Source organism: Oikopleura dioica, chromosome XSR (assembly GCF_907165135.1).
Source record: "Oikopleura dioica chromosome XSR, OKI2018_I68_1.0, whole genome shotgun sequence".
Classification (NCBI taxonomy): Eukaryota; Metazoa; Chordata; class Appendicularia; order Copelata; family Oikopleuridae; genus Oikopleura; species Oikopleura dioica.
Genome location: NC_137294.1, coordinates 1,905,786 through 1,932,000, shown reverse-complemented (window position 1 = coordinate 1,932,000; position 26,215 = coordinate 1,905,786). Strand labels below are relative to the sequence as shown.

General features: G+C 44.9%; 8 protein-coding genes and 1 long non-coding RNA gene across 9 annotated transcripts; 8 read left to right on the top strand and 1 right to left on the bottom strand.

Moving 5' to 3' along the window:
* Nucleotides 1–63: 63 nt before the first annotated feature.
* LOC145708202 (tripeptidyl-peptidase 2-like) lies at nt 64–5,388 on the bottom strand. Its single transcript, XM_081785854.1, has 12 exons — nt 5,266–5,388; nt 5,025–5,138; nt 4,365–4,959; nt 2,829–4,108; nt 2,664–2,784; nt 2,084–2,620; nt 1,820–1,942; nt 1,496–1,667; nt 1,158–1,344; nt 981–1,112; nt 680–937; nt 64–575 (listed from the first exon to the last, which is right to left on the bottom strand). The coding sequence occupies exons 1-12, from the start codon at nt 5,266–5,268 to the stop codon at nt 426–428; spliced, it is 3,672 nt and encodes a 1,223-aa protein (XP_081641980.1). The 5' UTR covers nt 5,269–5,388; the 3' UTR covers nt 64–425.
* Nucleotides 5,389–9,922: 4,534 nt separating this feature from the next.
* On the top strand, nt 9,923–12,665 carry LOC145708448 (uncharacterized). Its single transcript, XM_081786119.1, has 6 exons — nt 9,923–10,185; nt 10,234–10,444; nt 10,490–11,072; nt 11,121–11,449; nt 11,493–11,624; nt 12,027–12,665. The coding sequence occupies exons 2-6, from the start codon at nt 10,397–10,399 to the stop codon at nt 12,069–12,071; spliced, it is 1,137 nt and encodes a 378-aa protein (XP_081642245.1). The 5' UTR covers nt 9,923–10,185; nt 10,234–10,396; the 3' UTR covers nt 12,072–12,665.
* Nucleotides 12,666–13,095: 430 nt separating this feature from the next.
* On the top strand, nt 13,096–14,270 carry LOC145706561 (protein CWC15 homolog). The gene is made up of 6 exons (XM_081783979.1): nt 13,096–13,276; nt 13,320–13,429; nt 13,480–13,627; nt 13,674–13,762; nt 13,906–14,024; nt 14,068–14,270. Exons 1-6 carry the CDS (start codon nt 13,133–13,135, stop codon nt 14,124–14,126), a joined length of 669 nt encoding a protein of 222 aa, XP_081640105.1. The 5' UTR covers nt 13,096–13,132; the 3' UTR covers nt 14,127–14,270.
* Nucleotides 14,271–14,874: 604 nt separating this feature from the next.
* On the top strand, nt 14,875–18,408 carry LOC145706490 (uncharacterized). Its single transcript, XM_081783906.1, is given in 6 exon segments — nt 14,875–15,066; nt 15,269–15,466; nt 15,619–15,749; nt 15,797–16,554; nt 16,557–18,157; nt 18,227–18,408. Coding segments are annotated over 6 exon segments (2,871 nt in total). The 5' UTR covers nt 14,875–14,947; the 3' UTR covers nt 18,291–18,408.
* A 336-nt stretch (nt 18,409–18,744) lies between these two features.
* Nucleotides 18,745–21,527, top strand: LOC145706486 (serine/threonine-protein kinase Sgk2-like). The gene is made up of 9 exons (XM_081783904.1): nt 18,745–18,850; nt 18,894–19,066; nt 19,111–19,311; nt 19,355–19,612; nt 19,696–19,939; nt 20,264–20,439; nt 20,489–20,657; nt 20,856–20,952; nt 20,999–21,527. The coding sequence occupies exons 1-9, from the start codon at nt 18,788–18,790 to the stop codon at nt 21,112–21,114; spliced, it is 1,497 nt and encodes a 498-aa protein (XP_081640030.1). The 5' UTR covers nt 18,745–18,787; the 3' UTR covers nt 21,115–21,527.
* A 25-nt stretch (nt 21,528–21,552) lies between these two features.
* On the top strand, nt 21,553–22,258 carry LOC145706489 (uncharacterized). The gene is made up of 2 exons (XR_014134688.1): nt 21,553–21,682; nt 21,997–22,258. It is a non-coding gene; the product is annotated as an uncharacterized LOC145706489 (long non-coding RNA).
* LOC145706487 (large ribosomal subunit protein eL13-like) lies at nt 22,148–23,022 on the top strand. The gene is made up of 4 exons (XM_081783905.1): nt 22,148–22,327; nt 22,378–22,620; nt 22,663–22,791; nt 22,836–23,022. The coding sequence occupies exons 1-4, from the start codon at nt 22,202–22,204 to the stop codon at nt 22,983–22,985; spliced, it is 648 nt and encodes a 215-aa protein (XP_081640031.1). The 5' UTR covers nt 22,148–22,201; the 3' UTR covers nt 22,986–23,022.
* An 81-nt stretch (nt 23,023–23,103) lies between these two features.
* LOC145708731 (dual specificity mitogen-activated protein kinase kinase 6-like) lies at nt 23,104–25,170 on the top strand. Its single transcript, XM_081786429.1, has 7 exons — nt 23,104–23,164; nt 23,228–23,262; nt 23,305–23,544; nt 23,587–23,779; nt 23,876–24,097; nt 24,740–24,936; nt 24,981–25,170. The coding sequence occupies exons 1-7, from the start codon at nt 23,104–23,106 to the stop codon at nt 25,122–25,124; spliced, it is 1,092 nt and encodes a 363-aa protein (XP_081642555.1). The 3' UTR covers nt 25,125–25,170.
* On the top strand, nt 25,168–26,178 carry LOC145706481 (small ribosomal subunit protein eS1-like). Its single transcript, XM_081783897.1, has 4 exons — nt 25,168–25,388; nt 25,435–25,661; nt 25,709–25,838; nt 25,889–26,178. Exons 1-4 carry the CDS (start codon nt 25,224–25,226, stop codon nt 26,144–26,146), a joined length of 780 nt encoding a protein of 259 aa, XP_081640023.1. The 5' UTR covers nt 25,168–25,223; the 3' UTR covers nt 26,147–26,178.
* Nucleotides 26,179–26,215: the final 37 nt, after the last annotated feature.

Sequence of the window (26,215 nt, the reverse complement as noted above, 5' to 3'; positions counted from 1 at the left end):
ATCGGCAGTGCTCTGACTGTCTCATTGGGGACAGTCTAGTACAGCTGGTAAACCTACTACTCTAACACTCACACACGTTTATAGCTTGAAATTTATTCAATATCAAAAAGTGGAAACGGAACAATATGAACTCCGGAATTGTGGACTTCTTGAAAGTGAACTTCGAGAAGATAGAAACTTAAAAATATGAAGCATTGCATTCGAAATTAAAAATAGAACTAAGAGACAAATGATATTATTCTTTATAGGTTGTTTCGCTTGTTTGAGGTTACTTTTTAAACATGTTTAAAGTTGCATAAAAGGGCACAGCGGTACTTAGCTGTGACTAGGTTTTTGGAATATAGAGTCTTAGTAAGTCCTAGCCTATGAAAACAAAAGACAGGCTTGGACCTAGCACGAGAAAGAAATAACGATTTTGGGTCTATTTAGAGAAAGAGCTGGGCATGAGGGAAGTCGGCGACGATCTTCTGCTCTTGGTTCGTTGCAGCAAAATCCCATCCCAAGTCCGAATACAGTGATGCTAACGTTTTTGCAAGGTCTTTTGAGTCGCTGTCGGCTGTTAGCTTCGAGACAGCCTAAAAATGTATATTGAAAGAGATGCGAACATCCTGGAGCTCGTAAATTGTTACAACGGAAGAGTTTAATGATCTAAGACGTAAACCACGATTTATCTACGTACCTTGAGTGAAAGGCCAGGGAATCCCAGTCGCATTCCAACTTCTACATTCATCTTTAGGACTTCTTTGTCTTTGCCCTCTGCGATGAAGTCATTCATTCTCAACAGGTTTTTGAGTAGCTCTAACACGGCCGAGTCATCGCCACCCTTCTCGTGTTGGCTAAGCTTCGCTCTGATCTTCGTTACAGTGGCAAGCTGAAGAGCCGCCTTTTCTTCTTTAGCCGCATCTACCAGTTTCTGTTCATCAGCGGTGAGCTTGCCCTGAAAAGAACATCTCAGAATCCTTTAATGAAATTTGGATTACCTTCATGGAGCTATTGTAAATGGCTGTTTTCAAATCAACAAGTTGCTCGATGACTTCGCAGAGCTTGGCAACCTCGTCAGTGGTGACAGGGGCTCCGACCTTGGACTCTTTGGTCAAAAACTGCAACCTAGCCTAAAAAATCGTTGAAGATGAGTATGTCTGAAAATGAGCAATTACGTGATGGAGAGGGACATGATCGGGGTACTTCTCGACGGCAACTTTAAAGTAGTCGGAACCGCCATGGCCAGCCTTGACCCAGCTGACATTCGCGTTGCGCTCGATTGTTTCGATCGAATTGTCCTTTTCAGATTTTGGCGGGGCGTCAGTCTTGGACTTGGCGCGCGGGCGAAGGCTCATTCGAATGCTGAACGAAATCCGTTTAGTAATCACTTTTGAGTATCTTGCGACATGCTGAGCTCAGCGCTTTACATGATACAACTCGCGCAAAAACAACAACGCCATTGAGATGATGCTCAAATAAACAGGGCGTAAAACCGCTGTTGTCAGCAGGGTACCTGTGTTTCTCGACCTTCTTGGTTACGTCATCCTTGAGGATGGTGAGTGATCCCTTCAAGTATCGACCGCCTTCGGCCTTGGCAAGGTCGGACTGATCCAGCTCCGTCATTCCAGGGCCCAGGTACAGCGATACGGGTGTGTTAGGCTTTAGAGTTTTGTCCTTTGCCTTGGCAAAATTGAAAAAAAGAACGGAGTCTGCAAGACAACTAGAATCAGTTCCAAATGCCATCACAGTGATTATTTATGTCAAAGTCTAAAGGCGACGTCACCGTCTGTGAGACACGACTTTTTTACGGAAAAATATTTTTCAATTCTTTCCTTGGGTGCACCCGCCAGTGCGTCCATATGCTTCCAGAACGCATCGACGGCAACTGGCTTGGAGAGTTTTTGGAGAACATCAAGTTGTAGATTTTTGCTCAGAGATTCCAGCAGCGTGTAATTCGTGCCTAGATAAGAGAGAAACAAAAAGTCGAGAAACGAAAAATGAAAGAACGTATAATCATCAAAAAGGTAATTACTATCGTTAGTAACTAGTTGCGAGAAATTTATAAAATTAAAAATTGAGTTTTTTTGTTTATTTTAATTACCAGCGATGTGCATTTGCACCTTGTAGTCAGCCTTTGGAAGGTTAACCTTCCAGCTTGATGGCTTAAGAACTTCTGTCGTAAAAACGTGCTTATTGTGCGAATCGAAGACATGAATGAGAGTTTCCGAGAATTCGGACTCGTAGAGGAGCCCTTCGAGGGTTGGGCAGTTCATCGTGATATCACTTTTGGAGCCGAGAGAGAAGGAGTAGTCGATTTTTGCGAGGAAAGTTCGCTCGGCCTCGTTCAGTGGTTTATCGTATGGAAGTGACTCGATCGGACAGATGGAAACATTCTGCGGCGCCATGGGAATGACGAGCTGGTCGAAAGTTGCCTTTGGCAAGATCTTTTCGGGAAGAGGGGACTTGATGATGAACTCATTGGCGCATTGAGCTAGATCCGTCGGACTAGTCACGGAGAGGCCGCCGAACTCGATCGACCAGCGCGCAGTGCACTGTCCTTGCGACGACCAGAACTTGGCGAGAGTAAGCTCCACTGTGCCACACTCACTCACTGGAACAGCAAACACTTTTGGTGCTTCTGAAGAATATTTTATAATATTGTTTTGAACGCTAGATATTACCAGTGGAGTTGAGTGAGTAGAACTTTTCTTCGGTTTTTACATCAAAGTGCTTCTCGTTTTCAAGCTGGGCGACGTGGACCATGAAACGGCCAGTCTCAGATCCAGTAGCAGCTACAGTGACCTTAACAACCAAAGTTGATGTTTTATAACAACCAAAGGGTAAACCTTCGCGTAGCTAGCACCGACTGGGACTTTGAAGAATTGACGCTCAATTTGTCCAGGTGAAAAGTTGAGCTCCTTTTGTTTGGTTGCGCCTGGATCGAGCTCGAGTGGCTTGACAACTGTCACAGGAATGACAAAAAGCACCTCTTGTTCGTTGCCGGATTCGACGACGGTGAGGTGCGCCGAGCGGTAATCTCCGGCTGGAAGACGCGTCGGGTCCACTTCGATTGAGAAGTGCTTCTCTCCGGAATTCAGATGAATGAATTCAGGAGCCCGGATCCAAGATTTCGCCGGGTTCTTGATGAGACAATGCTTTTCGAAGGCGACAATTTCAGACTTGGGTTTTTGGTGAACAAAACTCGGCTTGACGGACATGGCAATCGTCTGAATCTCTTCGGTTTCCCATGGTTCTCGAAGATAAACGCCACGCTTTCCACCGGAAACTTTCAGCTGATAATGCGCGGAATCAACGTTTTTAATGATTTCGGCAGACTTGGGGACCTGAATGAGACCACGTCCTTGGGTTTCTTTCTCAGCGCCTGGAATCGTTCGTGCGCCATTTTCCATAGCTCGCTTCAGTCCAGCGGGGGTCCATTCTTCGCCGTTCAACGAGCTGAGAATACAAGCAGCGGCGCCGGCAGCAGAGGGAGCCGCCATTGAAGTCCCGTTCATCAATTGATTATTCATTAACGTGGCGGTGGGAACGGCGGTAATGGCAACACCGGGAGCTGAAACGTTGACGCCAACACCTCCGTCCTGGGTGGGGCCGCGAGAGGACCACGTGTAGTTGATTTCGTGACCTTGTTCCTTCAACGAATAGCATGGCAAGTGGGAGGAGGGCGCGGCAAAAGCACCGACGGAAAGAAGATGATCGGAAATAGAAGCTGGAGCTCCGACTGTTGTAAGAGCGGGGCCAGAGTTTCCAGCCGATGTGATGAAGAGCATTTTATGCTTGAGATAGCACTCTGTGATTTCACGCGCTGAAGCGCCCTTCATTGGATATTTAGCCGGCTCGCCATAGGAGAAATTAGCGATGGAAGCACCGCCACGAACAGCCGCTCGGAGGCCTCGAATGAAACCTGCCTGCGTTTCAAGGGTATTCAATCGGGAGTCGCCAATCTTGACGGAAATGATCTGCGCACCGGGAGCAATGCCATTCTTGTCCTCTTCATCTGGGTGATATGCGGCGACGATTCCGGCGACGTGGGTGCCGTGAGAGCCGCTGGGGCAAACGACCTGGACCATTTTGTCGTCGAAAATCTTGAAATTGTAGTTGAGCTGAGGTGGGTTTCAAAATTAGAGGGACAAAACTACTTTTGCTCTAGCTCCGACCAGAGCCATAGAACCCCCAGACAATAAATTATCAATCTGTTCAGAATCTGATGCTCTTTGCCTCGAACATTGGAATTTCCGATATATTCAATATTATCGGAGTTATCGCGTTTTTTCATCCTCAAGAGGGTGCATCCTTTAAAAAATACGAGCTTGTGATTGGCTCAATTGAGGCATTTGTCCCTCTAATTTTGAAACCCACCTGAGTCTCCTCGCTGAGCTTGTGCCATTCTTGCGCAGTGGCGTAATCACGCATCACTTTGCAAGAGCTCAAGTCGCCGCGAAACGATGAGTCAAGAACGGCGACAAGCTCCTCTCCATTGTTCCAGACGACGACGTCGGCGATGAAGCTCAGGTTCTTCCATCCTGAGTTGAGCTTTTTCAGCGCCTCCAACGTTTCCTTGGCGCTTTCTTTTTTCATCTGATTCTTGAGGACAGTAACGTCCAAACTCGTAGTTTGGTTGACGTTGTCCTGTGCGTTCGAGAGCGCGCTGTTGTAAGCTGGCGACCATTCCTCGTCTTTACAGGTCTTGTTCATTCGGTTCTTTAGGTAGCTTGGGAAGATCTTTGTCAAGTCGATAACTCCTACGTTCCACTTCTCGCTCGGGTTCTTCCATTCGGCGGGAAGGACCAGTTTTCTGCCAGTAAGGCCAGTGAGGAACTTCGAGCCATCTTCGGCGATTTCGACTTTCGCCACAGAGGTCGTATCCACATCTCCAGAGCCAGTAGTGTCGATCACGTCAATGACCTTTGGTTTTCCTTCAGAAGTGACGATGAGGCCAGCTGCGCCGGGATCTACGCCCTTTTATCATGGTTTTGAACGATTATTTTTAGTAAAATGGTTTTCTTTTTTTTGTAAGCCATTGCCTGATCTAAGACAGCGACGATTTGTCCTCGCCCGTCGAGGTAGGGTTTCTCGGCGAGTAGTTGCGCGACTCCAGTCTCATCCTTGGGCAGAATTCCTCCGACGGGAAAGTTTGTCTGAGAATTTAACGTCATTGGGATACTCTCGATAATTTAGGCTCCCGAACTTTCGGGAAGTGACGCAACTTCTAGTCGAAAATAGCCTCCGTTCTAGAAAGCGTCCGTCTCTAGCTGCGTGTCTTACCATGCTGCGGAATACTGTCTGTATGCTAGTAACTGTTGCTCTACGAGAAGACGCAAAGCTGCTACGGACGCAAATTCGATGAAAAATATTGTTCCTCTGAAAACAATAATATTTTTAAGCGTCTTACGATTCGTCTCATCAATCACAAGATCTAACAGTACGGTTTTCTCCTCTACTGTGTTCTCACAGTAACGAACAGGAGAATTAACAAAGTATTAAACATACAGCTAAGCTCTCACCGAATCAATTGTGTATAAAATTTGGATAAATCCCACAATAACTGTTGGATTCAATGAGTTTTTCTCTCCGTAAACTTCCTGTGAATAATTCTTGGGCATGAGATACGGTGTAGTTTCAGTAATTGATATTTAACACAAAAGAATCATCGAATTTGATTGACAAGGCAAATCTAATGTGAGTTGAAAAAATGCGAATAGAAATAATCAACGAATGTATAGATTGAAAAACCACAATTATTGTGGATTGACAGGGAAATGTCCTCGGAAAGGGAAAAGCGAGAAAGAAAGACTGACAGACTGAGAGAAGAGCGGCGATTGGGCGCGTCTCTACCAATCTTGCTGCTCCCGAGCGACTCTCTCTCTCTCTCCGGCCAGATTCTCAATTCCAGCTCGCGAAAGAGATTCAACCCACAGACCTCTCTTCCTTACCGATAGTCTCTCGTAAACTGTACCAAAAAAAATAATTGGAAAATCGGAAAACGAGTCGATTTTAGTCGTGTCAAATTACCGTAGTCGTGCAGAAATTTCCACCTCGGGAAATTAGAACAGAAAAAATCGGCGAAAAGTAGAAATTATTAACAATCCTCTGCAATTATTTTTTCTTTCTAAAAATCACCGATAGTGAACATAGTCCGCCTCCCTATTCACATCTGATTCTGGTGTCCTTGCAAAATTAGTTTAAAAATGGAGAACTAAGTTGATAAAAAGTCTATTTTGGCGGATGCCTACTTACTAAAAGTTTGGCAAGGCCAGTCTCTTCGGCCAACATGAGCAGGAAAAGGAAGAAAAGAACGAAAAAGGCTAACGTTTTATCTCTTTAGAGGGGATTGATGTCGAGCAACCTCCAAAGTCAGCTCTACAACCCGCTCGACAGTCAGGCAGCGATTGAAACTGAATTGAAAATGAACCGGGTGATCCTCCCCTTGAGAACCGTCTCGACGTCGCTAAAGGGCTATCTCTAATCCAGCCAATTTGATAAGCACAATCTAGTGCAGCCAAATCCACTCTCACAGAATCAAATCGTTTTATTTTGATGCAATTGCTTTCGTTAAGCACTCCGACTTTCGGAATTTTTGTATTATTTTTCAAAAGTTAATTTTCTCAACTTCTTTTCCATTTAAAATTATCTCCCTTATTTTTGTGAATCGCTGAAAAGAATCGAAGTCAAGCAACGCGAATCCCCGACATTCACCAGCAAATCGTCAATTCTTCCTCCTCACCTGAATCGAAAGAAACAGAAGAGCAAATCGTCCGCCTTGTCACAGATGCAGCCAAGGTTGTTCATCATTTCCTTTTCTTTTATTTGAACTTCTGTTTTAGTACGAACCAGAAGAGCTCTTCGAATACGTTCAAAAATCGACTGATTCTTTCACGCGCAAGTACTGGACCTTGAAAGTCATCTACATTCTCATCAATGGTTGTCATATTTGCGAGACGTCCGAGACCTTTACAAGCATCTTCGGTACAGTAACAGTTTATGATATGATTTTTGAAAGGAATGTTTTGTTCAGAATTCATTTGCTCGGAATTTTCGACGGCAGAGTTGAACGGCGAGGGGAAAGTCCTCTGGCTCAGCGTGGCGAAACGACTCATCAGATGGGATGGCTGTCTTTATCAGAAGATTCTCGATTCGTCTGTTTGTCTCCTTAGTCCGAATGAAGAGGAAACGGTCATAGAAGTATTCATGGATTTCCTCTATTTGATAGGTAACTAGCGAAAACCAGGCTTCCCGGTTTTTATCGTTTTAACGCGTCTAACCCTAAAATCAACGAAATTATGTCAGGGCAGCAGGAAAATTTCACCGAACACTTTTCCCTCTTCAAAAAAGAAAAGGAACAACTTCTTCTTACGCTGTGCCGCCTCTTCCGTCAAACATCAGGCACAAACTCGGAAAAAAAACTTCTTCAAAATCTCCAAGAGAAAATCAAATCGTCTTCCGACTTCATTCACTTCTGTAAATTTCTTGCGAGACAGGCCGGCAAAGAATTCGCCCCTGGTAAGTCCCATATTCTCAAAGCTCGCTAAATACTTTTTTGTAAGAGGCAATTTTGCTTTCGGTTCCGATCGTCGGCGACTATTTGTGGGAAAGCTGCGATAACTTTGTGACTCTGCTGCGAGCGCTGGAGATTGCTGCTCCTGAGCCGCGAAGCTGCACCACCGCGGCTGCTCTGGGGAGCACGATTTCGTGCCTTTTCCAGCAATCCCTCCTAAAGCAAAAAGAATTCCTCAGTCCGTACTCGTTGGCCCTGCTCCACAACTTCGTCAAAACAATTCTCACATGCGAGCATTCATTTCCACAAAAGTTCACAATCTTTCAAGACAGTATCAATTTCTTCAAACTCTATTCGGACGAGAAACTCAAAGGTACCTTTCTTCAACCATCACATTGACAGAGCAATCATCATCTTCATTTAAGACATTTGCGACTCTGTCCTGAGTCCTTCGGTCGATCTTCCAAAGAGCGACAAATCGCTTGCTCTTCTCACGCTGCTGGAAAAGATGTACAAAGATGGCGAGTCCAAAGTCAACACCGAACCCAACATTCTTTCTTATCTGCCTCTCGAGGAACGGGCTCGCTCAATAATCTATTCTTTTTATTTTTCTTGTGGACTGAAAAAAGCCCTTGTGAAGGAAAATCTCTCAGTTGCCACCGACAGGATCGAGCGATTTCTTTCGACTATGCATTCGGAGACCATCAGTGCCCAGCTTTCAACCGACATCTTCAATTTCTTTCAGAAGAGACTTCAAAATTCAAATTCGCCTCCTCTCGATCTCAACTTTCAAGACTTTCAAAAATTGTTCTCACTTCTTCTTCGACTTGGTAACGATGAAAAATACCGTTATTTGTTTTAAGAATTTATATTTCAGTTTCTAATACGAATTTCCTCATTCTATCCGATGTTCAACATTGTTATTCGATTATCCACACATTTATCTCGACCCGAATGCCCATCTGCTCCATCCCAGTTCAACACTGCTTCACCCCCGAACAGCACCGCTATTTCAACTCACTTATGTTCACGCACTTGCTCACGCTCAGCGAACGCAAGCTTGGCAACCATCTCCAGTGTGCCTTCCCCGTCGTCCTCGAGTACCTGATTCACTTAACCCAAAAGACACAAGAAAATGGATCTCTTCAGAACGTTATTTATCATCAAAAAATTGATTGCTACAAATCATTGCTCAGTCTGCGCCTTATCAACGACCAGTTATCATTTAACCAGTTAATCTTTCCAAGAAGTGCTCTCCGCCAGGTATGATTCCTTCTATGACTCACAGTTCTACCCTCCTGTCTCTAGCCTGAACTGGAGAGAATCATCTCAAAGCTCCTAGAACTACTACACAGCGAGATCTCCTTGCTGACAGAGCCATCCAGCGCTTCTTTTGTCTCCATTGATTTGATTTATAATGCCGTTTTCTTCCTGAAGCAGGCGCTGGAGAATCACAGTCTGTTTTGTTCGCTCGAGAAGAAGACGATTCAAAAAGTCTTCCTTACATTCTACTCGCTCTCTTCCTCCGAGCGTTCGATCGAGAAAACGCACGTCGACTGCTGGAAATCGTATCGACTCTATTTGTCAGAAAATGACACGAAGGACACGCACACCCTTGAGGATCTCAATTACTTGTCCGTGTCAGCTTTTGGCCTGCTCTTTAGGTAAAAGGCGCTCGTTCAATTTATCCTGAATGACTGATTCTTAAGTTACGAGCGCTTTCTTCCAGAGGCGGGCGAGACTGAAAACGTACTGGCTACGTTTATCCGGCGATCGGCACTGGCCTGCCGTCCCATGCTTGCCTCAGAGTCGATCAAACAGGAGCAGAGAAACGTAATCAATTTCAACACGATGTGTCTAACTTCTCTCAAGATCGCAGCTGTCGAATTACCCACCAAATGAAAGGTTCCAAAACCATAAAATAGAAATTGCTCTGATGTTACCGAATTTAAATTCTAGTTTAAAAACTAGAGTTTCGGAATCATTTCATTCGCGGATCGAAAGTCGATCAACGAAATAGCCCGTATTCCGAACATTGAATCCGGTTGCGTTTTGGCGTCCCGGGGGAGCTCAAGCTTTTTGGTTACGATAACCGCTAGATCTTGCAGTAATCACCAAACAACGAAACCTTCATAACTCAAATTCATTGAAAAAGAACCTCACTAAAGATTGGAAGGTTCGCGTATCGCAGCCTGGTGCAGAAGTCAGTTGGTTAATCGATGTCATATTCGACTACTTCCGGCACAAAATGGCTCGCAACTGGCCATGTGAAAATATTCCCTGGTTTCTCGAGTTCTTGATTGCGCTCATTCGCCGGGCTGATCTTTGCCATATCTTCACGGGTGAAGATTTGAGCAATTTGGCCACAAGAAACAGTTTTGAAACTCTTCGTCCCTCATTTATCTTAAACGTTTTGGTTGCGTTTTCTTTGTATAAAACTGGGTTAAGTAAATCGAACAATTATGTTCACATGTTCGAAATTTTCGGCTTCTTCCTCAATGGAGACATCGACCAAAAAGACACGCCCTCAGATCAGCACATGAACATCACTCTTGCTTATACAGGTGTTATGAAGCTCTTTTTCGCCTTGCGATCGAAAAGCGACCTCGTTACTTGAATCTGCTCATCTCGCATGGCAAGACAGGTCTTTTGTACAAGTCCGCCATCGACAGAATCGAAAACAAAGTCAGGTTCGTTAAATAATAAAATACACCAGCAGCCATAATCTCTATTTTTAGAGAAAAACAATCACAAAATAGAAGAAGTTCTTTCGGCGCAAAAGGAAAAGAGGAAAAAGAGAAACTTGAACGAAAGCTGAAAGAAGATCTGGCGAAGCTCGAGAAGATTCTTAATTTCAACAAAGATCTTGTGGTGACACTCCGTGATGTTTTCAAGCACAACATGCTCGGCAACAAAGTTTTTGCAGAAGAAAATCCAGTTTATGCTGATGTGAGTATTTTTTAATAATTGTAGGAGGTAATGGGTTTTTTTTAGTTTTTCGTCGGTGCCCCAACTTTTCACTGGATACGTGGATACAATGTTCATTCAATTTCCATTCCGGTAAAGTCTTGCGGCGTCTCGTACATGGAAGTTATTCGAAAGCCAGCTGGCATGATCAGGAACTACGCGTCGATCGAAGGCTTCGCCAATGAAGTGCTGACGCCCGAGTGCGCCTATCTCTGGCTGTACGACAACGCGTACCCTCGCGGTCGCAATCCAGAGGATTCTTTACCGGTGCGCGCTACACATCCCGATCTTCTTGAGCAACTCGATGATCACATGCCCTTTTCGAAGATTCAAGTAGCCCTGGTTTACGTAGCCCCTGGACAGAAAAACTGGTCCGATATTTTTGACAATTCGAGCGGCAGCGTCCGATACACGCGATTCTTGGAAGGGCTTGGAGACAAGGTTCGTCTCCAACGAAAAGGCCCCGAACACAATCATGCTGTTTCTGGACTTGATTTTACACGACACGGCAAGTTTACTTATCTTCACTGCGATGATATTTCAAAAATACAATATACAGTCGCTACATTACTGCCGACGAATAAGGACCATCAAAAGCTGGCCACGATCGGTAAGATATCATATCTTCTGCAATTTCATTCTTATTAAATCCATTTAGGTAATCGTGAAATCATGATCACTTGGGACGAGAGTGGAGGTTCTTACATGCCAGGCACGCAAGACTCCGACTTCCCTTTCGTTGAAATCATAATTCGTCCAGTCACAACAACTCTCGTGAAAGTCGACACAGTTCTGACGAGCCAGTTCGTCTCGCGGAAAACCCGTCTTCCATCCAAATTCAAACCCTTTCACAAGTTGTCAATCAACGAGCAAGAAAATTTCAAATCCCTGGAGGTCGGCGCTGCTGGAGGGCCGATCTTCCTCTCTGACAGAAATCTTCCCGCTGCGATGACCTCCCAAATTCTCAATCACAGTCTAACTCTAAGCGTAAGCATAAGCTCTCATCTCCTTTCACTCAATGCTTTTCTAGTTCACGGACTCGATACGACGGGTCAACCACAGTGACAGTTACATGGAGGCTCTGCCTGCCTATCACAGACTCACCCTGATCCAAAACATCCGCGAAAAAGAACTCCAACATCAGAAATCTTATCTTGAAAAGGTATGCAAATGGCATTCCACTTCTTCAATTTTAGAAATAAAAAGACTTAATTCTAGAACAATATTCCGAGCTACTATTCTATAATATAATTAATCAATACAGATTATTCGCGCCTGTAATTGAATTGATGGCTCATTTCTTTACGCGGTGGTTGGTTCCGTAGCGCTGCGGGGGACACCATTGAGCCCTGATGGCGTGCGTGAGCAGATATCGTAGGCAACTAGCATAAGCCAATAAGAGCGCGACTTATCGTATGAGCTTTTTAACCCACCTCCGCTCGCGTAGGCGAATCAACGGGATTATCCTTTTTTAGTCATTTATTCTCAGTTGCATTTTTGCAATAATAGAGACAGGAGCCTTTAGTTTTCCGACATTTTCTCTGAGATAAATAGTGTTTTCAAGATTGGTCATCACGACGATGACTTCGACCTCGACTACTGCCTTTAACTACACGGGCTGTAGTCATCACCACTTCAACTAACCAACTTAAAAATATGAAAATGCACTTTAAAGCTGTCCCCTCTGCATCATTGTCTTTCTTCAAAATTGCAAAGTTCAACCCCACGCAAACTTGTCCTTATTTTAATCTCCACTCCTTTAGACTTGAACGGAATGACTTTCGAAATGATCTCTTCGGAGACCTTACTCCCTATTCGTTTTTGAAAATGCGTCGAATCAGAGTACTAACAGAATTCGAATCACAAGTCGAAGAATGAAGCACTCTGAGATGAAAGGGGCAGGAACTTCTGCAGAGTAATATCTTCCTATAATGGAATAGGAAGCTGCTGTCAAGATCTGTACTTCTGCACTCATGTTATTCGGTGATCCTGTAAAATCACTAAATGTCAGTAATCTCCGTTGAGATACTGAAGACTATTATTCTCTAACTTACATTATTTAATTCTTTTTAAATTCTAGATTGGCGGACGGCGTAGCGCCCAAAGTATGGTTCTATGCGAGATTCGGATCTGACGACGTTGAAATCAACAATGACTACAACCATTTGCGAGACCTCTCCTCACCTATCAACAGGGAGGTCGATAAGAGAGACAACGATGCCCGACATGGACATTGAAACGAAAGGCAGATGCTAGAAGAGTTGGGCTTAGTTGGATGCAGGAAGTCCGTATTCAATTTTTCCATCCTGTTCCAACAATTTATCGACCTTTTTTCTGTGCCAACACGATAACAAATACCTTTTTTTAATTCATGCGTCTTTTCTATTTGTCATACAGCAGCTTTCGCGCAAGAAAATACCGGGTAGATGATGTTAGCAAGAAGATATGCATTGAGCTTATTTCTTTTTAATAATCATGCTTTTCATGAGGATCTTCGAGTTTAAAACTTCGACTACTTTTATCCTTAATGTCACACAAATGATTTCTTTTAATTTGAACCAGGGTAAAGATATTCCTGGTAGAGTCTATGCTGCTCGACGACTAGTAATTCTCTGACAAAAAGTTTGCTTATTCACAAAATATGTGAGTAAAAGTTTAGAAGCGTAAAAAATGACAACGGCAGCGCGGCCGACCTTCGAGCCGGCGAAGGGTGGAATGATGAAGGGAGAGACTGACTTGGGTCAGCTCTCCAAGCAAGTTTCTACCCGAGACATGCCCTCGCAAATGACCCTCAAGTACCGAGGAGATGGACAGGTACTGGCTTTCATCTTCTGACGGGATGAAAAGTCTCTTGTAGGGAAACGAGGCCGACTACGAAATGACCGATTTCAAGAAGAAACTCGAGCAGGCCGAGCGAAAGGCTCGAGAAGACAGAAACAAGGAACGAGGAATGTACAAGGGCTCAAGGTGAGGTCCACTCGATCCGGCTAGTTTCTTATGTTATTCGTTCTTCGTAGCTCGAGTTCGTCAGTAGCGCACTCAGCGATAACGTCAGGCTCGTCTCGGACAAGGAATATAGACGCGGACGAGCCGATAGAAGACTCAGACGACGACTCATCAGATGAAGAAGACGAGACCGCCGATCTCTTGGCCGAGCTCAACAAGGTCCGTGAAAAGTTTTGCTTTTGGCATGCTTATTCCGCGTTTTTAGATTAAAGCTGAACGAGAAGAAGAAAAGAAAGAACAAGAAGCCGCTCGCGCTGAAGATGAAGAAAGAATTCGCCAGGAAAATATTCTCAAGTAAGCATTCAAAATCAAATCAATTCTCGTCCACTTTTATGATATTTTTTCCCCTAAAATATATGAATCCGATTTGTTTGCGATCAAGGAAGAATGCGGCAATTAGGAATGATCAAGCCTACTATATGAATATTTTAATTTAGGGGCAACCCACTGCTCAACGATGGAAAGAAAGCGCAAACTGCAGTGAAACGGCGGTGGGATGACGACGTCGTCTTCAAGAACTGCGCCCGACAAGAGCCTGAAAAGAAGAAAAACTTCGGTAAATAGTCCCAGCATTTTCAGCCTCTCGAAAATTAATTCAGTGAACGACACTATCCGATCGGACTTCCACCGTCGATTCATGTACAAGTACATCAAGTAGACAACAAAATATCGAAACATCTGCCAAGTGGTCTGAATCAACCTTGTTTTCGTTCCTCAGAAATCCATGAAATTTATTTTTGTTCTCCCTGTTTTAACTCGCGCGATATCCATCTCCAATAAACAAGCATACCTTGAATAAAAATTTCATTTCGAAAAGCTCCAAAATAAAGGATGTTTCGAAAGTCTTCATTTTTATTAGTTGGCAAATGTAATAAAAACAACTTCCCAAAATAAAAGAGTTTTTCAAACTCTAACCGAGGAAATAAAAGCTTCGTGTAAAAAAAGCTGAAAGTTTTCCATTCCACAGATCGCCAAGTCTTCGAGAAAGTCTCGATCTCTGCATGTTTTTCATATTTTTCGATTGCGATTCAAATTTGGCGCGCTAAAGAGATCGCGCCCCTTGGCGACCTCTTCCCTAGGAGTCTGAATGGTCTGCTGGAAGACACACGAAGAGTCCTCCACAATCGTAGTGACCCACGTGAATGTTCCCTGATAAATTCTCTTTTGGGATTTAAGAATTCAAAATAAAAACAGAATACGATGAATTAAAATTCTGTTGAATTAATAAACCACTTTAAAATAGCAAAAAATATTTAATGGCACTGATATGGGATAGGTTGGGGATCAGCTGGAGGGTGGGAAGATGCGTGCTCGTTTTCCCTTTGCGCGTATTCTTTGGATTTTTTGAAGGTATTTGCGCTCTCCCCGGCGCTGATTGGCCGAGAGCTGGCGCGCCTCGCCGAACCAATTGGCCAACCGCGCTTCACGTGTAGTGAAAGAGTCGCGCTTTAGAGTTTTTTCCCTCTCGGATCTGCCCCAATGGAACGTAAAAATGTTAGATTCAGGCCCAAAGCAAAACAGAGAAAAGAACCGACACCTGACGAGGTTGTAGAAGTGCCCAAAGGTCGTCCTCACGGCTTTTACTCCGCGAAAACCAGGCTAGAGATTGACACAGAAAATCGACGACTCGAAAAATAAATTTCGGCGCGAAGAATTTTTGGTATTTATTTTCAATCTTTCTTATTTTATTTACGATATTCTATTAAATATTTATTAATGAAAGTTGTTTTTCCAATTTGTGAATAATTTTCTTGAATTCTTCGTTCGAGATGTTCGTATTTTTGTCAAACTTTCTCGAAGAACGAATGAGATCATCTGGCACAAAAAAGAGGCCATTCATGCGGTAGATTTCCTACCCTACAAGCATCATGTTCCGCAAAAGACGATCAACTATCACGCCGCAACCGACGGTGTTCGGAAGATCGCTCGAGTGAGAGCTCAAGGAGCCGATAAATGCGGATTCCGAATGGCTAGTGGTGGTGTCGACACGATGGTCAGGTAAGAAAAGCTTCATAATTTTCAGTTATTCTTAAAATAAGTGTAAATTTCTAACCTATTTGAAATTTCGTTATGAATAAGGTCCGTATATTTATTCTTAAAATCTCCCAATTATTTATTAAAATCTTCCCTCTTTCAACTTTCCTGCCCAGAGTCTGGATAATCTCCCACCGCCGAGACGGAGACATCGACATCAAGCACACAGCAACGCTCTCCCGTCACGAAAAAGGAATCGGTGCTGTTCGTTTTTCTCCTGTTACTAAAAACGGCAAAACTATTCTAGGTAAGAACTTCATGTTTTATTCTTTCAAATTCAAAATTTTCCATCAGCCTCGGCCGCTGACGACTCTTACATTTTGATTTGGGTGCACCATCCGGGCGCAAAGCCGACAGTCGTCTTTGGAGCTGATCCTGATGAGGACATGGGCTCGGAGTGTTGGAAATGCGAGACGACTCTCCGCGGCCACATCGAAGACGTTGTGGATCTTTCCTGGTCTTCCGATGGTCGCAAACTCGCCAGCTGCGGCATTGACAACTCGATGATCATTTGGGATCCATGGAACAAAACCAAAATCGCCCAGCTCACCAATCACACTCACTACGTCCAGGGCTGCGCTATCGACCCTCTTGGAAAGCTATTTGCTACCTTGTCGGCCGATCGCTCGATGCGCTGCTGGGTCGATCGGAAGAAAAAGAAGAAGAAGAAAGACCGTTTCGTTTCCAAAGCGGCAGTGTCGAGAGTCATTCCGACAAAAGAGCATGACCGTCCAGTGCGAATCTTCGCTGATGATAATCTTGCTGGTTTTGTCAGGCGACTCCAGTGGTGCCCAACTGGCCTTCTTCTTGCTTGCCCCGGCGCGGAAATTCCTCACAAGTCGGAGGGTTCTAAAAAGGGACGAAAATCAAAAAATGATGACACGCAGAAGCCAGAAGCGATGGAGATGGACGCTAGCGAGCCTAATCTCCAAAAGCCAATAAGGAAGAAACGAAGAGTGCTCTTACAGTTGCGTCTTCCTCTTCGGGAGAAAGTGGACGAAAATCGAAGGGCCCGCCTAGAAAGACGTGCATCGCGATCTTCACCCGCCGCAGTTTGAAGACGCCGATGTTTCTCCTTGCTTCGCCCGAGCCCGTTTTGGCAGTTCGTTGGTGTCCCACGCTCTATGCGCCTAAGCTCGACAAGGATGGGTACGAAATGGAGACGATCCTTAAAATGCCTTACCGCATGATTCTGGCTGCTATCTGCGAGAACTCGGTGGTGCTCTACGACACGCATGATATGCGCCCAATCGCAAGGATCGTCGACAACCATTATGCGAATATGACGGACGCATCTTGGTCAAATTGTGGCACGCATCTCATGGTTAGCTCTCGCGACGGGTATATCTCCTCTGTTTATCTTGACCAGAAGAAGATGGGCCCGATTCTGAGCGATTCTCCATCCCAAATGCGACAAAAAATCGGCAAGATTATCAACAGGCGGGTCAAACTGGAAGCATTTGTCAAGAAGCGCCGCGCCGAAAAGAAGAAAGAAGCCATTCTTGCTGCCAAAGCAGCCGAAAAAGAAGCAAGAAAGCAGGCTAGGGATGCGGAGAGAGCAGCGGCCAAGCTCGAAAAGCAGAAAGAAAAGGAGGCGAAGAAGCAAGCTGCCTCCATCGCTGCCGCGTTCAAAAAGGCGGAGAAAAAGAAGCTTGCTTCGAAGGCGAAAGAAGATCCGGTGCAGAAATTGACGACTGGTATCCAGAAGGCGAAAATCGGCGACTCCGGGAAAAGCAAGGAAAATATTTCTGCGCCAAAGATAACGAAGGCAGCGGCTCTTCCCGTGGTCAATCAGCTCGTCGCAAAGAGCAAGAAGAAGACTCCGTCTTCGAAAGCCGCTCCACTGGCGACGAAGGCGGTTTCGAATGCGAACGCGAAAGTTCCCCCGGCCGAAAAAGTCAACACGCTCATTCCAAAGAAGAAGAATGACAAGAAGAGAAAGTCGACGTTCGAAGATGATCAGGCTGAGAGCGTGGAGAAAAGGCGAAAAGTTCTCGATACAGCGATGCTCACCGAGAAGCTCGAAAAACTGTCGGAGTCAAAAGAAAAATCCCCTGGCGGGGCCGCGCAACCAGCTTCATCTTCGGCAGCGATTATCATCGACGACGATGTAGAAATGGCTTTACCGAAGCCCGAAGGTCTCCCTAAGCCCGGAATTTTGCCGAAGGCGAGCTCTAAGAAATCTTCGAAGACATCTCAATCTTCCAGTACTTCGAAGAGCAGCTCGAACGAGGAGGTTCCAACAATGACAACGCCGACGAATAAAGTTGTCAAGATTGCGCCGATATTTCTTCTCAGCGCGAAGAAAAAGACTCCTTCGTCATCATCGGTCGCTAGCAGGTCATCATCTGGCGGCTCTGTGAAGTCTCTCAAGTCATCTGATGGCAAAGTAAAGAAGAAGACTGCTACTCCGATGCGGACAAAGAAGACGGGTCCGAAACTTCATCTTGCCTCGAAGCAGAAGTCAGTTGTTCAGTATGCATCGCCACTTTCTTCTGCGAATACAACCCCAGCTGCTTCTCCCGGGCCAAGTAGCCGTTCTGCTTCTCCCGGCCCGGGACCATCAAGAAACATCTTCCCACCAGCGGCGAAAACGGCAGGAAAAACTGACTTGATGGCTAAATCCGTGTCCGACACTCTCGTCGCAGATGCCAAGTAAGTCCAGATTTATAAGCGAGAATTATTCTTAAATAAGGAGTGAAAACCCTTACTGTTTCGTTTCAGGCCGGCGAAAAAAATCAAGAAGAAAGTGAAGCTGACTACAATAAGTTCAAATCCCAGCATCTAGGAAAAATTACAACTGCCGGCAAATGGATACCTATTTTTGTATTATTTTTTCAGTTATCAACACTGCCTATATCTCACTCACATTCAGAAGAGCTCTCTATTTCACCACAAAACAACAACTCACTTTCATTTTTCTTTTTTAGACGGTCGAATGTTTTTGCGCTGTGAACCGCGGGGCCCGTCCATCGTCCAGTTTCGCGAAGAAGCCGGGTCTCCCTACTTGTTCATCCTTAGAGGCGAAAATGGGCTGCTATAATTCCCTGAGTGGCGGCCCTGTGCCTATGTGAGCCGAAAGAGTCAGAAAGGCTCATTCGATCCGTTTGGATTCAAACGGAACTGTTAATCAACCAAAAAGGTTGATTACCACCTGCGTCAACTATTCACCTAACCAGGCGTTCTATTTATATTCTGTGAAATACAGACTGACAGTATTTATTATTTTTGAAACAAATCGCCGGTCATCTAAATATTTGGCATTTATAGATCGAAAATCGAATAATGTCTGTCGCGACGGTGAGCGTCGTCACCGACCCGAACGGAACCAGCTCAGACGAGTACTTGGTAGGTACACAAAAAGCCTTTGGGAGCTAGAAAGAAATCCCAGGTTACGTACACCGATGCCTCCAACAACAAGTCGGTCACGCAGCGCTCCTTCAACGAGTTTATTCATCTCGGCAAGCTACTCAACAAAGAGGTCTCCTCTGACAAGCTCGAACTCCCCGTCAGAGGCGCAAAGGCCATTTTTCAGAAGCTCAACAAGAAATTTTACGTTCACAGGTAAATTCAACGCCTGAGTAACAACTCCTAGACAAATGATTAAGGCTGGACACTTTGGATCGAATGATGAAACAGGTCGTCGGAAACAGACATTTCATGCAGCACGAAAGCGTTCCTAAGTTTCTCTATGGCCCAAAAGGACTCAACGGGAGACTTCCTTCTTCTAAGAGCGAGTATTCCATCTCCAGCGAGCACATCGGCGACATCAGTCTCGGAGTTACAGAATCACGTCATCTAACGCCAACGTAAGTACAAGCCGTCGGTGCTATGTCCTGAACTTTTCATTAGGGATTTCACATACATAATGCAGATCGGAAAAGGTTCTTTCGGTCGCGTTTATTTGGCGACGATGAACGGGCAATCAAACAAGTACTACGCTATCAAGACGCTTGAGAAAAAGAAGATCCTTCAGAAGAATGAAACCGACCATATCAACTGCGAACGACGCGTGCTCATCGACAACCTAAAGCACCCCTTCCTCGTCTCCCTGAAATACTCCTTCCAGACTGTGGACAAGCTCTATTTTGTCCTGGATTACGTTAACGGGTAAGTTATCATTCCTCCAGCGCGCGCAATATTGCGCCGCCCACGCGATTACTCACCTCGCCAATTCTCAATCAGAATTTTAGCGGAGAGCTCTTTTTCCACCTCCAACGCGACAGGACCTTTCCAGAATCGAGAGCCAAGTTTTACTCCGCCGAAATAGGCTCCGCGATCGGCTACATGCACGAGAGACAGCTGATCTACCGCGACCTCAAGCCAGAGAACATCCTTCTTAACTCGGACGGACACGTGAAACTCACTGACTTTGGCCTCTGTAAAGACAACATGAAAGCGGGCACAACAACGGATACCTTCTGCGGCACGCCGGAGGTAAATCTTTTTGCTTATATTTTCGTACAGCTGATAAATGTCAATGACGACAATAGTAAATCCATTCTCTGAGTACCAATCATCCCTGGCGATTATCTAACGCTTTTGTCAGCCATTGGGTCAAGCTTTGACTTCTCCGGAAGGAAGCATTTCTCTCTGGTTCTTTCTCTTTAGACCGGTCGGAAGTTATTTCCGATTGATCCAAAAGAGCTCTAGCGGAGGAATCGCCACATGACAGGTCAGGATTATTATACGTTTCTGAGGACATAACTTCAAACTAATAGTTATAAAGAACTTTATTTCGCCTATAACGTTAATCTTCAGTATCTGGCTCCAGAAGTACTAAAGAAGCAACCGTACACCAGGTCTATCGACTGGTGGTGCCTTGGAGCAGTCACTTACGAGATGGTATATGGCCTGCCTCCATTCTACTCACGTGTCGTTGATGAAATGTACAGAGGAATACTTTACAAACCTCTCAAGTTGCCAACCTCTGTCTCGTAAGTTTACAATTAAACGATAAAGACAGATCATTAAACTATCTTTCAGGTCAGAAATGCGCGACTTCCTGCAGCACGTCCTACAGAAAAATCCAAAAGAGCGTCTCGGTCACGGAGAGTCGGACTGGGAAGAAATCAAATGCCACAAGTTCTTCCGAGACGTAGCTTGGGATAAGCTACTGGCCAAGAAAATTCCCCCTCCCTTCATCCCTAATTTGGTGAGTCAAGTATAATTCAAGCGTAAACAATTAAAATCGTCGGTGATGATCGTGTAAAAGAACGGATATCTGAGAGGGCGTGAGCGGGTGAGGCTCGCAAGCGCACAAGATTAGAATCCAACACAAGCGATACCTCTGAGGCGAATTCATCGCCCCAAGAAATATATTTTGATGAATTCTTATAATTTGTTGTCTTAGAACGGACCGACCGATGGAAAATACATCGAGGCGTCCTTCCGAAACTCGCCAATCCCCAATTCCGTCAATCAAGCCGCTGTTGGAACTCTCGGTCCAGGTACACGCTAAATAATTGATAGCGAAACTAACTGTCTCTTTTGCAGACAATCCATTTGACGGTTTTACATTTGAAAACCAGTTCTCACCACTGTCATATTCGCTGCGAGAATCTCGCCAAGCAAACTTCGAAAACAACGAAAACTTCAGCGAGGCTTTCTGAAGCGAAAAGCTCCAGAAGTGGCTCCATCGCGGGTAGTTTTTATTTATTCTTTTCTTCAATCCCAACTTCAATTGCAACCCAAAAACAAAACAAAATGATTCTTCAATGTTACACCGCGAACAAACCGCCATTTCGATCGAGCTGTAGTTTTGCTTATTGTTTCTAATTCCTCTTGATTCACGACTGATCCGACCTTCTGTACTTTCACCCCCTCTTATTCACTCGTTCTGTATCACAACTGTTGAAAGCAAGCACCTATCTTCTCAAACAAAGTAAGCGCGAATGCTCAAATTCTTCGAGTACTAAAGCGCAAAAAGTGTTCTTCACATTCCTCCCGTTCTGTTTTATCAGTTCACAGTTATCTATTTATTCCAAGAACTTCAATTTCAGCCGTTTTCTTCGGCGCATTCGACAAGAAACTAATTTCTTAACTATTTTAGATGTGATTTGAAAATTTGAGAAATGGGCGAATGCTCATCCGCGTAATAGGGCGAATGCTGCCCTCCTGGACGGAATACCCGGTCAACGCTGAAGTAGAGAAAGGTCATCTTCAGAATCATCCGAACGTGTAAGTTTCATTTAAATTTACAAGTGTAAACGCCTATGATGACAATAGTAAATCCATTCTATGAGTACATCAAGCTCGGGCTCTCGTGATTTCTTTTGGATTGTCAGTCACCTCAAGTTATTCCAGAACTTTTGGATTTCTGTCAAGCTCTTCTGGAAGCTACCAAAGTTATTTTGATTGGCTCCCAGAGACCACTAGAACAGCGTGACAACCCCTGCTTGATCAAGATTATACACTGTTGCTGAGGTGTCTACTTAAATCATATATTATTTAATGATATCTTGCAAAAAATATAAACTAACGTTTCCTTTCAGGCACAAGTTCTCCCTGAAGTTGACCCTAAAAGGGTTCGACATCGATATTCCACCTGAAAAGGGCACCAACTTATTTAATCCCGAAAAGGGATGAAACTGATATATAACCTGTTTAAGGGCACCAACTTATTTAATCTGCAAAGAGACTACTTGTTTTAACACAGAACTAACGACTGTTCAATTTCAGAGCTCGGACCAAAAAGCCATGGTTGGCAAAAGGAACAACATTCTGGCCAACGCCCACTTCCATAAGGACTGGAAGCGAAGAGTCCGAACCTGGTTCAACCAGCCCGCTCGAAAGGAGCGACGACAAAATGCCCGAAAGGACAAGGTAAGGAAAACCCTCTGTGAGTTATTCAAACCTACTTATTTCTGTTGTAGGCCGCCGCTATTGCCCCACGACCGTCCGGAGGCGCTCTTCGACCAATTGTCCGATGCCAGACTGCTCGATACAACATCCGAGTCCGAGCTGGACGAGGTTTCACCCAAGACGAACTCAAGGGAGCCGGATTCACCGTCCGAGAAGCCCGACAGCTTGGCATCGCCATTGACTCTCGACGACGAAACAAGTCCGTCGAAGGTCTTCAGGCCAACGTTGCTCGACTGAAGGAGTACCGATCCAAGGTGAATCACCCTCATTAGTTACTAGTCTAACTTTTGTTTTAGCTCATCGTTTTCCCACGAAAGGCTGGTAAGGCCGGCAAGGGCGACTCCTCTGCCGAAGAACTCGCCACCGCCACTCAGGTTCCTCAGCTCCCAATCCGACAGGACCACGTCTTCACCGCCCAGGAACCCGTAAGTCTATCTTTATGATGACAAGCCACTGATTTGTTCATTAGGCCCGAGCTATCACCGCCGAGGAGAAGAAGCACTCCGTTTTCCAGGCTCTCCGAATGGCCCGTGCCAACGCCAAGCTCCAGGGTGCCCGAGTCAAGAAGGCCGCGGACGCCGCCGAAGCTGCCAAGAACGCTGCCCCAAGAAAGAAGTAATTTTTCTTTTGTGTGTTTGCAACAAGTTCCTCGGCCTCTTCGGAATCAAGCCCCATCGAGCAGCAATTTATCGTCCTTTGCTTTAGATTGAGCCCTGCGTAAATGGCTAGGAGTCGAAATGAGTGACGAGCAACGACCCTTGTCGACCAAAAAGGCGAAAGCGAAGAAAAATAGGTGGGGTGCATCTTCTTATCAAATTTTATTGTTTATCACTTCTCGCGAAAGCGTCTAATTCTAAGTAGATAAGCACTTTGCACTCCACCGAAGAGGGCCCAGAGTAAGTCCTCTGCGAATACCCCGATTCTTACTGTCTTTCTAGCTTAAAATCCCCCTGCAAACTTCAAACCGAGAGCCGAACAGAACAGATGGGTGGATCCCCAATGTGCAGGCGCCTCTAATATTTCCCGACGGCACTTCGCAGAATGTTAATGCTCGCGACCTCGTCGACATCGAACACATCGGCCAAGGGACCTTTGGCATCGTCACTCGGTCATTTCTCAGGACTCATCCGGACTACGTCTTCGCTGTCAAGCACATCACATTTCAGGATGACAATAATGTAAGTTCTGCGCTCTCTTTTCTTAATTGATAGGTTCCCTAGGAACAAAAAACAATGATGAAAGATCTTGAAGTAAACAAATCGACAATAGAGTGTCCATATACAGTCAGCTATCTGGGAGCGCTTTTCAAAGAGGGTGAAATCCTGATATGCATGGAACTGTGCGACATGTCCCTCGACCTATATTATAAAAAAGCCCATCAATACGAGCTCTGTGTCAATGACTTTGTTCTAGGTGAGCCAAACATATTTATCGCATCCTTTTCCCACTCCAGTTATCAAACATTTATCCAAAGAACTTAGAATACTCAAATTCAATAAAAGTGTCTAGCATCTGTGGCGCATGCTGTCCTAAACGCGATAAAATTTCTTCACGAAAAAAAGATGATGCACCGAGATATCAAGCCGTCGAACATTCTCATAAAGAAGCAGGAGAGCACGGTCTCGATCCTCGTCTGCGACTTCGGCATTGCCGGCAATTTGGTGAATTCGATGGCTAAGACCAATGTCGGCTGCAAGCCCTACATGAGTCCTGAAAGAATCAAGGCCGGAGGTAAATAACTGCTTTTTTTGAGTATGCTGTTATCTAAGATGAAATTAAAAAACCTCATTTGAGGCAAAATTTTTCAGAAAAATTTTATGGCCCCATATGAAAGAGTAGAAAATTCTGAGTCGATTGGTCTACTTCCGGCTCTATAATTTTTTGAAATGACGTCATTATGAGTCATTTTCCTCAAAAAACTTTGGGGCCGATTTGAAGGGGTTTTTGATTGACTTTCTCGGCGTTCTTGGGCTCATAAGAATTGTCATCGAAAATTGAGGGGGGGTTTTTGCGGATTTTGAAAAATTCCAAGAGAAACACCTTCAAACCGACCGGTCGAAAAATGGTCAAAATTTTTTTCTTAAGTTTTTTCAAAACCCTTAAAAACCCCCCCTCAATTTTTGACGGCGATTCTTTTGAGCTATAGAACGTCGAATAAGTCCAACGGAAACCCCCTTAAAAGTTCCCCAAAAGTTTACCAAAAATGCCCTAATTTGGACTTTGTTACGCAATTTTTGGGGTCATTAAGTTAAAGTTTTCGGGTCAAATCTAGCCCATTCAACTCAGAATTTTCTGCTCTTTCTTCTGAGCACGAAAAAATTTTTTATCAAAATTTGCCTCAAGTGAAGTTTTTTAATTTCATCTAATTTTTAGAGGGGTATACATTCAAGTCAGACATCTGGAGTCTGGGTGTTTCCCTCATTGAGCTTGCCGACGGAAAACACCCCTTCACAAACGCTTCTACACAGTTCGATATTCTTAAAATGGTCATGGAGGACCCGCCTCCTGGCCTCGACCAAGATGATCGATTCCCAGAGTCCTGCGCACATTTCATATCGCTGTGCTTAAAGGTAATCAACATTTAATTGCTGCTGTGCCTCATGCCTTTGTTCAGAAAGACCCCATCGACCGGGCGCACTACGAACAACTGCTGGACCATTGCTTTTTACGAGAGTGCATGAACCCTCAGCAACTGTTTGATCACTACGAAGAGCTGCAAAAATGCATCAACTCGGAAAATAATTCCAACCAATCCTGAATCTGCTTTCCTCTTCTCCTAATTCCGTTAAATTCCGTTCTTGCAACGCCCTCTCTGTAATTGATCATTATTTAGATCTAACGGATTCATTAACCCAACATGGCGGTTGGTAAGAACAAGAGACTGACCAAGGGCCGAAAGGGTAACAAGAAGAAGATCGTTGATCCCTTCACCAAGAAGGAATGGTACAAGGTCAAGGCCCCAGCTGTTTTCAAGACCCGAACTGTTGGCCAGACCCTCGTCACTCGATCTGCCGGTACCAAGGTGCTTTTTTTTATCAATTGCGACCAAACTTAACCACTCGTTATAGCTTGCCGCTGACGGTCTCCGAGGCCGAGTTTACGAAGTCAACCAGGCTGACCTCCACGGTGACGAGTCCACCTACAAGAAGTTCCGACTCATCTGCGAGGAGGTTCAGGGCGACAACTGTCTCACCAACTTCCACGGTATGGAGCTCACCCGCGACAAGCAGTGCTCCATGATCAAGAAGTGGCAGACCAAGATCGAGGCCCACGTTGACGTCACCTCCACTGACGGGTAAGTCGCCTGAACTCAGTGCAACAAGGTTCTAAAGATCTCATTAGATACAAGCTTCGACTCTTCGCTGTCGGATTCACCAAGAAGCGACAGAACCAGGTCAAGAAGACCACCTACGCTCAGACCACCCAGGTCCGAACCATCCGAAAGAAGATGATGACCATCATGCGACGAGAGGTAATTTCATCGAACTCTATCATTCGTTCTTGATGATAGCATCTGTCTAGGTCTCCACCTCCGACATCAAGAACATTGTCGCCAAGCTTCTCCCCGACTCTATTGGTCAGGAGATCCTTAAGGCCGCCGCCTCCACCTACCCTCTCCACGATGTCTACATCCGAAAAGTGAAGGTCCTCAAGAAGCCCCGATTCGATATGTCCAAGCTTTTGGATATGCACGGCGAGTCCGGCAAGGTCGTCAAAGGCGGTGCCAATGACGGACAAGTCGTTGATTCCTACGAACCACCAGTCCTTGACTCTGTTTAAAGAATAAATATGAACTTGAACTGGCCGCCAAACTCGATTTGAAAGTGTGAACTCGTTTCTCTCTTTCTT

What these genes read in the sequence shown, in the direction of transcription:
- LOC145708202 (XM_081785854.1), bottom strand. An exon ending in TCGGTGCTAGCTACGCGAAG is followed by an intron (nt 2,785 to 2,828) that starts GTTTACCCTTTG and finishes TTGGTTGTTAAG; the next exon opens with GTCACTGTAGCTGCTACTGG. An exon ending in GGACGCACTGGCGGGTGCAC is followed by an intron (nt 1,668 to 1,819) that starts CCAAGGAAAGAA and finishes TTTTCAATTTTG; the next exon opens with CCAAGGCAAAGGACAAAACT.
- LOC145708448 (XM_081786119.1), top strand. Translation starts at nt 10,397, where the DNA reads ATGCTCGGCAACAAAGTTTTTGCAGAAGAAAATCCAGTTTATGCTGAT. An exon ending in TCAAAAGCTGGCCACGATCG is followed by an intron (nt 11,073 to 11,120) that starts GTAAGATATCAT and finishes AAATCCATTTAG; the next exon opens with GTAATCGTGAAATCATGATC. An exon ending in AGAAATCTTATCTTGAAAAG is followed by an intron (nt 11,625 to 12,026) that starts GTATGCAAATGG and finishes AGTGTTTTCAAG; the next exon opens with ATTGGTCATCACGACGATGA.
- LOC145706561 (XM_081783979.1), top strand. Translation starts at nt 13,133, where the DNA reads ATGACAACGGCAGCGCGGCCGACCTTCGAGCCGGCGAAGGGTGGAATG. An exon ending in AGTACCGAGGAGATGGACAG is followed by an intron (nt 13,277 to 13,319) that starts GTACTGGCTTTC and finishes AGTCTCTTGTAG; the next exon opens with GGAAACGAGGCCGACTACGA. An exon ending in TCTTGGCCGAGCTCAACAAG is followed by an intron (nt 13,628 to 13,673) that starts GTCCGTGAAAAG and finishes CCGCGTTTTTAG; the next exon opens with ATTAAAGCTGAACGAGAAGA.
- LOC145706486 (XM_081783904.1), top strand. Translation starts at nt 18,788, where the DNA reads ATGTCTGTCGCGACGGTGAGCGTCGTCACCGACCCGAACGGAACCAGC. An exon ending in AAGTTGCCAACCTCTGTCTC is followed by an intron (nt 20,440 to 20,488) that starts GTAAGTTTACAA and finishes ACTATCTTTCAG; the next exon opens with GTCAGAAATGCGCGACTTCC. An exon ending in TGTTGGAACTCTCGGTCCAG is followed by an intron (nt 20,953 to 20,998) that starts GTACACGCTAAA and finishes TCTCTTTTGCAG; the next exon opens with ACAATCCATTTGACGGTTTT.
- LOC145706487 (XM_081783905.1), top strand. Translation starts at nt 22,202, where the DNA reads ATGGTTGGCAAAAGGAACAACATTCTGGCCAACGCCCACTTCCATAAG. An exon ending in AAAATGCCCGAAAGGACAAG is followed by an intron (nt 22,328 to 22,377) that starts GTAAGGAAAACC and finishes TTTCTGTTGTAG; the next exon opens with GCCGCCGCTATTGCCCCACG. An exon ending in TCTTCACCGCCCAGGAACCC is followed by an intron (nt 22,792 to 22,835) that starts GTAAGTCTATCT and finishes TTTGTTCATTAG; the next exon opens with GCCCGAGCTATCACCGCCGA.
- LOC145708731 (XM_081786429.1), top strand. Translation starts at nt 23,104, where the DNA reads ATGAGTGACGAGCAACGACCCTTGTCGACCAAAAAGGCGAAAGCGAAG. An exon ending in TCCACCGAAGAGGGCCCAGA is followed by an intron (nt 23,263 to 23,304) that starts GTAAGTCCTCTG and finishes CTGTCTTTCTAG; the next exon opens with CTTAAAATCCCCCTGCAAAC. An exon ending in TGAAAGAATCAAGGCCGGAG is followed by an intron (nt 24,098 to 24,739) that starts GTAAATAACTGC and finishes TCTAATTTTTAG; the next exon opens with AGGGGTATACATTCAAGTCA.
- LOC145706481 (XM_081783897.1), top strand. Translation starts at nt 25,224, where the DNA reads ATGGCGGTTGGTAAGAACAAGAGACTGACCAAGGGCCGAAAGGGTAAC. An exon ending in CTCGATCTGCCGGTACCAAG is followed by an intron (nt 25,389 to 25,434) that starts GTGCTTTTTTTT and finishes CACTCGTTATAG; the next exon opens with CTTGCCGCTGACGGTCTCCG. An exon ending in GACGTCACCTCCACTGACGG is followed by an intron (nt 25,662 to 25,708) that starts GTAAGTCGCCTG and finishes AGATCTCATTAG; the next exon opens with ATACAAGCTTCGACTCTTCG.